General features: G+C 42.7%; 1 protein-coding gene across 1 annotated transcript; it reads right to left on the reverse strand.

Annotated features, from left to right (window-relative positions):
* Window positions 1–6,426: 6,426 nt before the first annotated feature.
* Window positions 6,427–9,193, reverse strand: LOC139262140 (DNA damage-inducible transcript 4-like protein). Its single transcript, XM_070877288.1, has 2 exons — window positions 8,834–9,193; window positions 6,427–7,698 (listed from the first exon to the last, which is right to left on the reverse strand). Exons 1-2 carry the CDS (start codon window positions 9,054–9,056, stop codon window positions 7,211–7,213), a joined length of 711 nt encoding a protein of 236 aa, XP_070733389.1. The 5' UTR covers window positions 9,057–9,193; the 3' UTR covers window positions 6,427–7,210.
* Between the last annotated feature and the right edge of the window lie 5,516 nt (window positions 9,194–14,709).

Here is a 14,709-nt window from a genome sequence, read left to right on the forward strand (position 1 = left end):
TGACATGAATGTTACTTGCCACTTATCAACCCAAGCCTGAATGTTGTCCAGGTCTTGCTGCATGCGGACATGGATGGCTTTATTATCTGGGGAGTTACAAATGGAACTAAGCACTGTGCAATCATCAGCGAACATCCCTTCTTCTGACCTTATGATGGAGGGGAGGTCATTATGAAGCAGCTGAAGAAGAGTGGGCCTAGAACACTGCCCTGAGGAACTCCTGCAGCAATGTAGTGGGGCTGAAATAATTGACCTCCAACAACCACAACCATCTTTCCTTGTGTTAGGTATGACTCCAGCCAGGCAAGAGTTTTCCCCTGATTCCAATTTTACTAGGGCTCCTTGGTGCCACAGTCATTCAAATGCTGCCCTGATGTCCAGGGGAGTCACTCTCACCTCACCTCTGAAATTCAGCTCTTGTGTCCATGCTTGGACCAAAGCTGTAATGAGTTGTCCAGCAAGAACCCAAAGTGAGCCTCGGTGAGCAGGTTATTGGTGAGTAAGTGCCGCTTGATAGCACTGTCAACGACACCTTCCATCACTTTTGCTGATGATTGAGAGTAGACTGATGGTATGGTAATTGGCAAGATTGGATTTGTCCTGCATTTTGTGGACAGGACATACCTGGACAGTGTTCTACATTGTTGGGTAGATACCATTGTTGCAGCTGTATTGGAACAGCTTGGCTAGATGCGTGGCTAGTTCTGGAGCACAAGTCTTCAGCATGACAGCTGGACTGTTATCGGAGTCCATAGCATTTACTGTATCCAGTGCGATCAGCCATTTCTTGATATCACGTAGAGTGAATCGAATTGGCTGAAGACTGGCTTCTGTGATGGTGGTGATGCCAGGAGTAGGCCGATATGGATAATTACACGGCACTTCTGGCTGAAGATGGTTGCAAACCCTATGTCTTGTCTTTTGCACTCTCATGCTGTGGATGGGGATTGTGGATGGGGATATTCATGGAGCCTCCTCCTCCTGTTAGTTGTTTAATCGTCCACCACCATTCTCAACTGGATGTGGCAGAACTGCAGAGATTTGATCTGATCGGTTGATTATGGGATCGCTTAGCTCTGTCTATAGCATGCTGCTTTTGCTGGTTAACATGTATTTAGTCCTGTGTTGCAGCTTCCCCAGGTTGGCACATCATTTTTACATACACTTGATGCTGCTCCTGGCATGCTCTTCTACACTCTTCATTGAACCAAGGTTGCTCCCCTGGCTTGGTGGTAATGGTAGAGTGAGGGGTATGCTGGGCCACGAGGTTACAGATTGTGGTAAAATACAATTCTGCTGCTGCTGATGGTACACAGCGCCTCGGGATGCCCAGTTATGAGCTGCAAGATCTATTCTGATTCTATCCCATTTAGCACGGTGGCCATACCACACAACAAAATGGAGGGTGTCTTCAGTGTGAAGATGGGACTTCGTCTCCACAATGACTCTGCGGTGATCACTGCTACCAATGCTGTCATGGACAGATGCATGTGTGATAGGTAGATTGGTGAGGATGAGGTCAAGCAGGTTTTTCCCTTGTGTTGGTTCTCTCACCAGCTGTCGCAGGCCCAGTCTGGCAGCTATGTCCTTCAGGACTCGGCCAGCTTGGTCAGTATTGATGCTACCGAGACACTCTTGGGGATGGACATTGAAGTCCACCACCCAAAGTATATTCTGTGCCCTTGCTATCCTCAGTGTGACTTTCAAGTGGTGTTCAACATGGAGGAGTACTAATTCATCAGCTGAGGGAGGGCAGTGTGTGCTAGTCAGCAGGAGGTTTCCATGCCCATGCTTGAACTGAAGCCATGAGACTTCATGGGCTCTGGAGTCAATGTTGGCCTTGGCCACTCCCTCCCGACTGTATACCACTGTACCGCCACCTTTGGGATAGGACATACTTATACCAAGTCCTGAAGGCCTAAGTTGCCAGACTGGGCCTGCATCAGGTCATGAGAGAAAAAGCTTACTTGGCATGGTGATATAGAGTCTGGGACATTGGCTGAAAGGTATGACTATGTCAGGCTGTTGCTTGACTAGTCTGTGAGACAGCTCTCCTAATTTTGACACAAGATCCCAGATGTTGGTGAGGAGGACGTTGCAGGGGCGACTGGGCTGGGTGTGCCGCTGTCATGTCCGAAGTCGGTGCCGGGTATTCCATCCAATTTTATTCTTAGAATTGTTTTCTGTAGTGGTTTTGTTACAGCTGAGTGGCTTGCTAGGCCATTTAAGGGGGCAATTAAGTGTGTGGGTCTGGAGTCACATATAGGCCAGATAGGACATCAGATTTCCTTCCATAAAGGACATGAGTGGGTTTTTACAACAATCCGCTAGTTTCATGGCCGCCATTACTGATATCATCTTTTTATTCCAGCTTTATTTAATTAACTGAATTAAAATTCCCCAGCTGCCATGGTGGGATTTGAATCTCTGGATCATTAGTCCAGGCTTCTGGATTACTAATCCAGTAACATAACCACTATGCTACCGTTACCGTTAGAAATGGTAACCCCAGTGATGGTTGATGAGAGGCAGATGAGTATAGGCTGAAGAACTGGATATGCCTATGGAACTGTAGTGAGAAGTGCTCTGGATAGCCTACAATTATACTTTCAACAAATTCAGTTCAGCAATGACTTGATCATTAACCCTCATTATATCACCAAATATCGACAGGCCTGAGGCTATTCAGATTAACTCCAACCTAAAGTCGGTAGTATAAACAACAACTTGCATTTATATAGAGCCTTTAACGTAGTAAAGTAACCCAAGATGCTTCCCAGGAGCGTAATCAGAGAAAAAGTCTTTCTGATTGAAAGATGTTAAATAGGGAAGTTGTTTTTTTTTTTGCTTTTACGTTCTCCGCTTTCATGCTGATATGGTCCAACTGCAAGATAGTATGGAAGCAATCTCAATAACCTGAGAACCATTGCTGTATTTGAAAGTATGGCCTGTTGACATCAGTGGGGTTTTATGTCAGTGTTTGTATAGCTGGGTTTAATCATGGTGAAAAATTAAACATGAATAAAGAGTGTTGGAATGTTGGGAGAAAGCACATTGGTACCTCAATTTCCATTCAGCACATAATCCAAATCAACCTTCCCTCTGAAAAATCTCATAACCTTACATTTCCTTGTATTATATTGCATCTGAGGTGAGATGAGAGTGACTGCCCTTGACATCAAGGCAGCATTTGACAGAGTGTGGCATCAAGGAACCCTAGTAAAATTGAAGTTAATGGGAATCAGAGGAAAAAACCTCCACTGACTGGAGTCATACCTAGCACAACGGAAGATAGTTGTGGTTGCTGGAGACCAATCATCTTAGCCCCAGGACATTGCTGCAGGAGTTCCTCAGGGCAGTGTCCTCGGCCTAACAATCTTCAGCTGCTTCATCAATGACCTTCCCTGCATTATGAGGTCAGGAGTGGATGTTCGCTCTGATTGCAGTGTTCAGTTCCATTCGCAATTTCTCAGATAATGAAGCAGTCGTGCTCGCTTGCAGCAACACCTGGATGACATTCAAGCTTGGGCAAGTAACATTCATGCCAAGTAACAGGCAATGACCATCTCTAACAAGAGAGAGTCTAACCATGAGTATAACTCCAACAGCACTCAAGAAGCTTGCTTGATCGGCTTAAACATTCATTCACTTCACCACCAGTGCAACATCGACATGATGCACTCCGGCAATTCGCCAAGGCTTCTTCAACAGCACCTCCCAAACATGCGACCTCTACCACCTAGAAGGACAAGAGCAGCAGGTGGATGGTGACACCACCACCTCTAAGCTCCCCTCCAAGTCACATCATCCTGACTTGGAAATATATCGCTGTTCCTTCATCACCATGGGGTCAAAATCCTAGAACTCCCTACCTAACAGCAGTGTGGGAGTACCTTCACCACACAGACATCGGCAGTTCAAGAAGGCAGCTCACCATCACCTTCTCAAGGGCAATTAGAGATGGCCAATAAATGTTGGCCTTGCCAGTGATGCGCAAATCCTATGAATTAATGAAAACAAATCTGCCATTTCTCCATCTAGTTTGAATTTGTGTGAATTGATATTTATCATTTGCCATTGCTATTAATTTGGAATCATCTGCAAATTTGGGAACTTTATACATAATTTCTTCCTCTAACTAATTTTATTAAAAATTGAAACAGCATCATGACCAACACTGAACCTTGTAGCAATCCACTGGTTTCTGAATGCCAACCAGATACCAGCCCATTAATTACTATTCATTGTTGCCTACCAACCAACTATTTGCAAATCCATTTTAATATAATCCCATTTCTGGCATGGACTTGGACCTAATGTTGTAGCCTATTATGTAGAACAATATCAAAAGCCTTTCTGAAATCCAGGTAAACAACATCCACTGTCTCTCCCCTATATACTAGATCTATCATCTCCTCAAAGAAATCACACATGACTTTCCACTCCTAAAACCATGCTGTCTAGGATTAGCCCATTCCCCTCAAGACTTTTCCTTATATTATCTCATAATATAAGGAAACACTTTTCCAACTGTGGAAATAAGGTTGAAGGGCTATTATGTGATGGCTCATCCCTCATCTCTTTTTTTGAAGATGCAAGTCATATTTGCTATTTTCCAATTCTCTGGAATGTAGTCTGTACCCAGTAAACTCTGAAAAATATCTAGAAGAGGACAAGCAATCGTTTGGATCAATTGTTTCAGAACCCAGGGATGAACATTGTCAGAGCAAGGAGCCTTATCTACCTTGAACCTCAGCGTCTTCAATAACATTCTTGTGATTTCCAAATTTTTCAATTTACATTCACCTTTAAAATGGACCCCCAATTTTAGCATTTTTCAGCACCAACAACCACTTGCCTTTAAAGTCTCAAGGTGCTTCATCGGGGAGTAATCAGATAAAAATTGACATTTCTTTTGTGAACACTGTTGAATAGTAACAGTTAAGTACTTCAGCAATCTCTCTTTGGACAAGACATCCCCATTGTCATTATTTAGTGAACCAACCTCTCTATACACCCTTTATTTACTCCTGCCATATTTGAAGGCGGCTTTACTATTCTGCTTCATTTCCAGCTAAGTTTTCCTTCTGATCACTTTTTGCAGCCCTCTCTGTAGATCTTCCTATTCTGTTATTTAATTTTTTTGTATACAGTATTTTCTCTTTTACTAATGCTTTCACAACTTTGTTAGTAAGCCAAACTGGTCTTACTCCATTGCATTCTGTTACTCTGCAAGCTATTCTATTTCATTCCATTCCATTCCACACAATTCCACTTCATTTATCTCCATTCCACACAATTCCATCTTGCTTTGTTCCATTCCACTTTTCTATACTATTCCATATCATTGTCTATTCCTTTCCATCCCTCCCCATTCCACCTATTCTGATTTTTGTATAAGAATGCCTACCTACATAATCCTTTTTTTCTGATATAAACATTATATCAAGGGACATTGGCTGAAGAGATTTACTTCAATATTTACACCCCATCAGTTTTTGTTTTCATTAAAACAATATAGATAACAGGGTGATATGATAGAAGTGTTTAAAATTATGAAAAGCATAGGATACAGAGCAGTCTGGTTCCAGTAGTGGGGGGGGGGGGGGGGGGCTCTACAAGGGATGCAAAATTAAATGCTAGAGGAGATTTAGAACAGAGGGCAAGAGAAACTTCTTTGCACCGAGTTGGCAGGCTGTGGCATGCACTTCCAGGGTTGGTTGTTGACACAGAATGTCAACATTCAAGGCTAGATTGGATAGTTGGATGACAGAAAAAGGGTACAAAGGAATATGGGAGCAGAATGAGGAAATGTGATTCGGACTATTTGCTGATGGAGGGTCAATGCTGACACAGACTAGTTGGGTTGAATTGCTTGTTTCTGTCTTGTAACTTCCATATGTTCTCAGATGGACTACTGTCCCTTTTTTTGTTTCATTTTGTCTGGATCAAACTTTTCCACAGAGGAATAGTTACTGCAAATGCATTTTAAAAACCTGGACAAATTCAAAACAGAGTATTTAACCACTTACAGTACTTATTCCTAGTTCAAATATCTTAAGCAATTTATTTCTGTTCTGCAACAAGTTACAAAATAAGTGGTCAGAAGCACACACTTCAACAGTGTGTTTGGACATACTTCCCCACCTGCTCCATCCATTTTACAATGCTCCTATGTTGGAGATCAGTCTTCATTATATATGGACCTATATAGTCTGGATGGTTGGCAAGAGTTAGTCATAGATCAGGGTGTTGCATTTCTGAATATATTGTGGCAACATGTATATAATTGGTAGGGGATTTTATATTCCATTTTAAGGTTTTTGCTTGAAATAGGTTAACCCACAGTAAAATGACTAGTTTCTCACAAATAATGTGAAATGAGACATTGAGTCATTTATTTTATAAAGAGTTTATTTGCAACATTGCTAATATGTTTACAAGACAATCTTACAGTATAACAAAAACTCAATCATAGCACTGCAGTAGATGAAGGGAGCAGTTGCCAGTACTTTTCATCCACTACAGGAAGCTTGCACTGTTCATATAAATGCAAGATACTACATTAGAGCAAGTCCAGCATGCCCATACAAAAGAGCTCAATTGAACAGTGCAATCAAATACAGTGCAAAAATGTGCAAACATGTAACAATACTGAACATCAGTAAAATAAAAATCACAGAACTTTTAAACTCCATATTAACCTAGTAACCACTTGCAGCTAAACACCTTAGTAATGTAGTGTATCTGATACCTCAACTTATTACTTTCTTCATCACCTCATCCTGATGAAAAGTTTACACACATTTCATGCCCTTCATTTCCTTTCTCCAGGTTCTCCCCCATGCACTTTTCACTCTACCATCACCACATGCTTTCATCCATAACCAAAAATATCTACTTCTAGCAGTGGTATCAGTAAAGGACAGAATGTGAAATTCCATTGTGTACCCTCTGCTTACTGTGCTGCTCACTTTAGCATCTGATTCATTAAGTAGACATTGTATATACAATATTCCAAATCCTTCAAAAAAATTAGTGAAATTCAAGTTATTAACATTCATTGTAAGAAACTGTAGCAACTTGTGCATGAGAATATTGAGAAATACTTCCATTGCAGGCTTGGTAGCACCCATTAAGTCTTAATAGACCACCAGTCAGAGAATGGTCACCACAGAAACTTCCCTCAAAGATCTAGTTTGGCACTCGATCAGCATTCTTCAACAATTGGTCCTACCGAAGAATACAATTTTCGTTTGACCAATCTAAAGCCTGGACTAAGTTTCAGTACCCTTCTTGATGAATGTGTGAAGCAGGCCCCAATGGAAAAGAAATCCCTCAGACTGGGCCAGGTGTTGTTATCCTGTTTAAAGACTAGAGTCAGTTCAAAGGTAGGAATGACACTGCTGTCATACACAATTCTGCCCAGCTTCTTACTGGTGTTCTCATGCTCCAGATTAACATAGATCACTGCACCACGCAGTCCACAGGGCTCACTGGCAGCCATTCGAAGAACATCTTGGGCTATTCTCCTGCTCATGTACTGGGGGATCAAGAGCTCCTGACAGTGCAGCTGGGATTTCTTCGAAGTGGACAGGCAGTGCTCTATCTGCTTAGCTAGATGCTGGCATGTCCTCTCTTCCAAAAATTCCTCCAGAAAAATAAAGTCATTGCCAGATTGATTCAGGAAATGTGTATCTGAAAAGGAAAATAAACTTGTATGAAAATCTTTGAAATTTATTATTTTCAGATAATCTGTCTGGAAACATTTAGAAATATGAATCTTGTCTAACAATTTTTCAACTGGAAGTAAATAATTGATTTCAGTATTCTAAATCTCATACCCTCAGCCAAAACCAATAAAAAAATGGTATGAAACTAGTTTCAATAAAAGTAATATCCACCAATATTGATCACATTTGATAATCTTCAAATGGGATAAAAGTCCCATTGATAAAAGTCAAATTCATTTGTTGATGCCATTTTAAAAGATTACTTCATAGCATCTCTATATTCAAAAGGGCAACAATTATACATCTATCAACACAATGGCACATTTCCAATTACATTTTCTTCCTGCCAAGACAAGACAACTTAAAAAATAGTTTATACTGCTGTGCAAACTTTCTCTATCAGACAAGTGACACTGCAGTATTAGGTAGGATATTTATGGATATGCCCCGAAAGATAACACATTCCAATAAGGCATCACCATACATTTAATTAATTTCGAGTTTTTAGTTTAGTTATCTTCTGCTATGGACCATCCATGTAATAACGACACAGTAATCTTTATTCCCTCTGGAGTTGCTCGTCAAAATGATCAGGAGAGCATTAACCGCCTTCTCCAAAATACGGAGACTGTTGATAATATTGCAATTCCGGTTTAACAGCATTTAGAAGGATATATTTTATTGCTTCTCTGAAGCGGTTGACGTTTATTATTGTGCAATTGCTATACAACCTTTATTCTGAATTCTCGATTCTAGAATAGCGGTGATGTAACTGATTAGTTTGAATCAGAATTCAGATTGAAGATGCTTATAGAGAAAAAAAAAGCACGTTACTTCACAGTAAGTTTTTCCAAAAAGAAAAAAAAAGCTTCTTTAAACGAAACACGCAAGAGTTCCATAATTCTGTTTTCAGGATTGTAGAAAGTGACTAAAACAGTTCATCTATCAGAATATGCCAATTTGACATGATTTAGAAAAAGCACATATAACTGACAGCTTCAGGGATTCTTCATGAATTCTACCAAAGATACCAAGGCTTTAATCACTTAGTATCGACTTGTTGCAATAAGTCCCATCAAGAACAAAACGGCACAGCTCACCTGATCCAGGAATAAGGTTCTCATCTTCTATGTTATAATGTCTCTCAAAGGGGCTTTCACCATGTTTTATCTTTTTCGAACTTGTTACCGCTTCGCCAGCGAAGCTATGATGAAGGAGTTTCTTCATCAACTGGACCACACTATCCCCCTCATCGCCGGTAGGACTCGTCCTTGCACTGTAAGGACTCGTGCCCCCGAAAGTCTGAACGTACATCATCACCATCACTGCTCAGTAAATAAGTGCCCCACTGTGTCCCGACCAGGATCCCAGGGTCGGTTCTTCTCCCCCAGCTCACTGACAGTACCGACTGCGAAGCCGGGCAGGCTCTGGCCACCGCTTTGTACTCGAGCATTGCATCAGCTGTTCGGAGGCACATGATCTGATGTCAAACCAGAAGAGACCCGACCCCTCGCACTCATTGGCTCTCGGGCCAGAATTGATACAGTACGCAACCAATGGGAGAGTAGTCACTATGTCCTACGATGAGCCCTGGATACAAAGGAGGAGCCTCTGAAGCTCCTCGCTTTGACCGCATTAAGGTGGCGGAACCTCAGTCCAGTTTTTCTTGCTTTAAACCAATCGGCTAAGCTTATATTCTCCTTAGTGTCATTTTGTCTGAGAACAGAGTCTCCTTTGTAAATACGAGTGGCATCAAAGTGACATTATTTATGTCCACCCTCTCCAATGTGTTGTTGATATTTACATGATATTGATTTAGTGAATAATAAGCAGATCTGAAATAAAAAGCTTTAAAATTAATTGTGCCTTTAACATCGTTTAACTAAAACATATCAAATGTTAACAGAACTGTCCCATACAATCGAGATAATTTTTTTTCATTAATTTACAATTGCGGATTATATCTAATTCTGAGGAAACATTTAAACTTTTCATTTAACTTCATTGTTTTTGGTCGTTGTGTTACTAACTATTGGAGCAAGATTGGTGCTTGAATGTTAGAATGAAGTTATTCCATCACTTACAATGACTCATTTTCTTACTGTAACTTTTCTGTACTATGTAATTCATATCTATTGGTAAATGTACTGAACAATAGAGGTGTAAAGAATAATAGGCAGGTTTAAATTCCATCTGTTTAATTTTTCTATATTAGTTTTTATTTTGTTCTTGGGAATGTGAACAATGCTGGCAAAGCTGCATTTAGTGTATGTCCCTACTTGCCCTGAAGTGCTGGTGGGCATTCTCCTTGAGCCACTGCTATCCTTGTTATAATGGTGTTCTCCTGATGATGTTAACTAGGGAATTCCAGGATTTTGACCAGCAACAATGAAGAAATGGTGGTAGATCTCCAAATCAGGATGGGGTGTAACTTGGAAGTAATGATGTTGCTGGTGCGGAGGGTTCTGAGCTATGGAGTGCTGATGAAGTTAGCTTGGCAAGTTGCTGCATTATATCCTGTCGATAGTAGACACTGCAGATACATTATCTCAGTGTTGGGAGGTGTGGATATTCAGTTAAGGGCAAGGATGCCAATTAAGCAGACTGCTTTTTGACCATCATGAGTGCTGTTGTGCCAAGTGGTCGTATTCCATCACACACCTGACTTGAGTATTGGAGGTGATGGAGTGGTATTGAGGGATCCAGAAGTGAGCCACTCATCGCAGACTCCCCAACCTCATCAGTGAACAGCCCCACTGCTAAGCTTATGACCGAGGAGAGATGATTGATGAAGCAGCTGAAGATGGTTGGGCCAAGGATGCTGCCCTGAGGAACTCTGGCAATAATGATTGACCACCAACAACTACGGCCATCTTCCGGTGTATGAGGTTAGACTCCACCCACTAGAGTGTTTTCACTTTTGTGATTCCCATTGACCAAAGTTTTACTAATGCTACTTGGTGACATACTTGGTCAAATGCTGCCTTGAGGTCAACAAAAGTTGTATTCACTTCTCCTCTTGCATTTAGTTCTTATGTCCATGTCTGGAGCATGATGGAATATTCTCCACTTGCCTGGATGAGTGCAGCACCTACAACATTCATGAAGCTCGACACCATCCAGGACAAAGCAGCCCGCTTGATTGGCACCCCATCCATCACCTTAAACATTCAGTCCTCCACCACCGGTGCACTGGGGCTGCAGTGTGTATCATCTACAAGATGCACTGCAGCAACTTACCACAGCTTCTTTGACAGCACCTCCCAAACCCAGTGACCTCTCCATCGAATGAGGATGACTTGCTTCCACACCAAAAGAGATGAATTCACAGATGTTTCAATGAAGGACCCAATATTGCAGTCCTGAACTCCAATACAAGGGGTGGAAGATGCCTGTGCGTGGATTTTTTTAACGTGTGGTGACCGTTGCACATCAGCCACCACACGGGCTTGACAGAGCTAGGCCTTTATCTGTGACCTCTACCACGTAGAAGGACAAGGGCAGCAGGTGCATGGGAACACCACCACCTCCAAGTTCCGCTCCAAGTCACACACCATCCTGATTTGGAAATATATCACTGCTCCTTCATCCTCGTCCACCTTCTCAAGGGCAATTAGGGCTAGCCAATAAATGCTGGCCTTACCAGCAACGCCCATATCCCATGAATGAATATAAGAAAACAATTCTGTTTTATACCAGTTTTTTAAAACAACAATTCGGCAGCTATAATGTTTTAATAATAAAAATGAGCTCTTGCAAACTTTTTCATGTTTTCTATGTACCTTAATATTTTCTGAATACCTTGGAAATATCTTGTATTTTTTGTGATGTAGCCCCCTTTTAATATCCACATTTCTACTTTCATGAAAGTGTCGCACAATATCCTTTGGAAATTTAAGATAGAAATTAATCTTAATCTTCTGTTTAAAACCGTGTTTCACCTATTGTAAACAATGGATTGTAAAAGCGCAGATGCAGTGGCCTGTCTCTATGTTCAGTTCAGTTTCTATAGGCATTATAATACTCTAACCACACTGGATTTATAAACCAGCGATGTTTTTGCACATCTATCTGTTACGTGACAACAGGGCTACTTCTGCAGTGGCTGCGGCATTTTAAATGTAATCTTGGCTGGCTGCCAGCGCAATGAAAAACATCACGTCACTGCAACCGAGTTGCCATATTTCATCACTTTCTTAAAGCCGTCCTATTGCAGACTGAGCAGGAGGAACAAAGAAAACGCTGCAACCAAGTCAGATGTACCGTCCAAGTATACGGCACTGTTAGGAAAGCAGACCGTGTTAATCGGCCATTCACTTCACTCTCGATCGCAATTGTATTAAAAATGTTTTCAACAATAATAAGAATTGGACTGGCGGTGCACCGGGATTTTTCGTTTCCGGATTCGCTCGCCAAGTCTCCAGGTTAAAATTTTTCTTGCATCTCTGGAGACTGTGCCCTGGGAGAAAACAAATAGTTGCTATCTTGATGTGCAAGAACAACTGTTCGTGATTCCACGGTATTAAATCACCCAAAAAGTCCCGGTGGAGGACTTTAGCATTGGGCAGACTATTTGCCTATTTTACAGTTTGCAAACTTTTACAACATTTATGTGTTTTCTCTGTCTTTTTTGTAACTGTACAAAGCCCCAAATTTGCAAGTATAACGCTAAACTGTACAGTCAAAAGAGTAGAGTACATTACAGGTCAGAGGTTAAAGTGTACAGTAATCCAAGCAGATCATGTTTTGAGTATTGTTCTGAGACTGCTCAGCTCCACACTAGGGCGCATTGGAGAGTGTGCGGGTTTGGGGCAGGTCAGTAGTTAAATGTGCAGAAATTGACAGCGCATTGAGAACCCGCCGTCATCCCACCGATTTATTCACTGGGACGTGTGTCTCGGGAGAGGTGGACGACCTCATTGAGGGTGTTAACTGCTCTTTTGCAGAACCTTAACTGCCTTTTTAACCCCAGGTTTGAATTTTGGTTGCGCACAGGATTCACGCACCTCGGACCTCGCCTGTGGACATTGTGCGAGTTCATTAAGTGACAGCTGGAAGAAACACACAAAAACTCACATCTTACACCCGCTTCTCTAAGGGAAAGGCTCTGGCTGACACTGTTTGATGCAGAGATTTAGCTTTCAGGAGTTTTCAGGTGATTTCTGCAACCTTGGACGGTCTCACCATTTTGAAAATCACTCTCAGTACATTGTGCCTCTGATCTCTACTTTATCTGGTATCTATTAGGGTGCCACTTATTCTGTCTCATCTCGGATCTCAGAATTGGATCAAGATGAGCCCCAACAACAACACCAGCAGCCTTCTCCTCACCGACCTGATGCTCCACAGGAGAGATGGGATCAGCACAGGGGTGCACCGCGCCGAACGCGATACCTCCAACACAGGGTGTACAGGCAGAGGATGAGCTTCCTGGACATGACTGAGCAGCAGTGTTTCAGGAGGCTCAGGCTATCGCACCAGGTTGTAGCTGACATATGTGGTTTGTTGGAACAAGACCTGCTGCCCAGAGGACCTGGTGGACACGCCTTACCAGTGGCTGTCGAAGTCACCGCCGCCCTCAACCTTTTCACCTCAGGTTCCTTCCCGGAATCTGCAGCAGACATTTGCAGGATCTCGCAGTCGGCCACCCACAGATGCATCACCCAGGTGACTGATGCCTTGTTTCACAAGTCAGACAATTGTCAATTTTTCCACTCATGAATCCAGTGGTACTGAATGGGCTCTCGGCTTTGCAGCTCTGGCTGGCTTCCTACAGGTGCAGGGCATTATTGCCTGCACACATGTAGCCATCAAGGCACCCCCACATCACCCAGTGGGGGAGTGCTTTGAGCAGGGCCCCTACTTCCCTGTCTCCACTCACCATCATCTGCACTTCCCTGCTAGCAAAGAGCTGGAGAGCACCTTGCTGCACAGCAGTGGAGTGATGAATGCCCAAATCTAGGTTGGTATCCCTCCTCGAGATGTGGTCAATGAGAATCTGCAATCTGTTGTTCACAGCAAGCATGTTCTCGTTGGACTGGTGCATATGCTGCTCCATGCAGGTGGCCATCATTTCCCTGGAACAGCACATCATCACCATCTCTTGCAAGATGGTGGTTCTCATGTTGGAGATGATCTCCTCTGTTCTCTGTACCGTTGCACACATAGTGGCTGCAAAAGCTTCCAGTGCATTGTGCATTTGTTGTTGTTCCTCCAAGATTATCCTTTTTCTCGTCGGCCCCCAAGGTTCAGCATCTGCATCCAGCTGAGCAAAGATGGGAGTGTCCTGCACCCTCCGGCGATGAGTCTCCACTGATGTCCCTGTATCCACCATCTGCTCTTATTCACTTGTAATCTGGGAGACACCAAGTGATAACACTACTGTATGGCTCGCTGGACCCACCAAGGTGCACAAATCTGTGCTGGTGCTCGGTGCGCATGGGTCTGGTGACGGTGCAGCCTCAGAGAGTCTAGCTTCCTCTGAGGTGTCGTCTTCCTCCACGGGCTCGACAGTGGGGAGGGGTACTTGATGGACCTGTGGGAGAGTAAAGACATGAATTAGAAATGTAATGATAGGAATGCATGATGTTACAATTATGCACATAATGACATTTCACTGGCTGCTGGCATCAAGTCACTATGAGTGACTGCTGTATGCCATGTGGTTGTATGATATTTAATTTTATCACCAGGTTGCTGGGGGGTCCCTTTCTCTCCATCTACCACCTCCAGCAGGTCTGCAACTCTAGTGATTTGCAGGGTCTCTTCCTCTGCTGGAGTTAAATTGGAGGGCCACCTCCGTTCGTTACCTCTCCCTGTTGTTCTGGGCTCCCTTCTCCGGCAAGGAGGGAAAGAAGAGAACTTTGAGTGAGAGTGATTGAATGAGTGTAAGGAATGGATGGACTACATCTGTCAAGGGTGATTATGAGGGATTGGCATGACAATGCCAAATGACCTTCTTCTGTGGTGTTACTTC

The sequence above is a fragment of the Pristiophorus japonicus genome, chromosome 4, assembly GCF_044704955.1.
Source record: "Pristiophorus japonicus isolate sPriJap1 chromosome 4, sPriJap1.hap1, whole genome shotgun sequence".
Classification (NCBI taxonomy): Eukaryota; Metazoa; Chordata; class Chondrichthyes; family Pristiophoridae; genus Pristiophorus; species Pristiophorus japonicus.

Coding starts and splice junctions, on each gene's coding strand:
- LOC139262140 (XM_070877288.1), bottom strand. CDS start 9,056: ATGGTGATGATGTACGTTCAGACTTTCGGGGGCACGAGTCCTTACAGT. Junction 7,699..8,833: donor GAACCTTATTCCTGGATCAG/GTGAGCTGTGCC, acceptor TTTCCTTTTCAG/ATACACATTTCCTGAATCAA.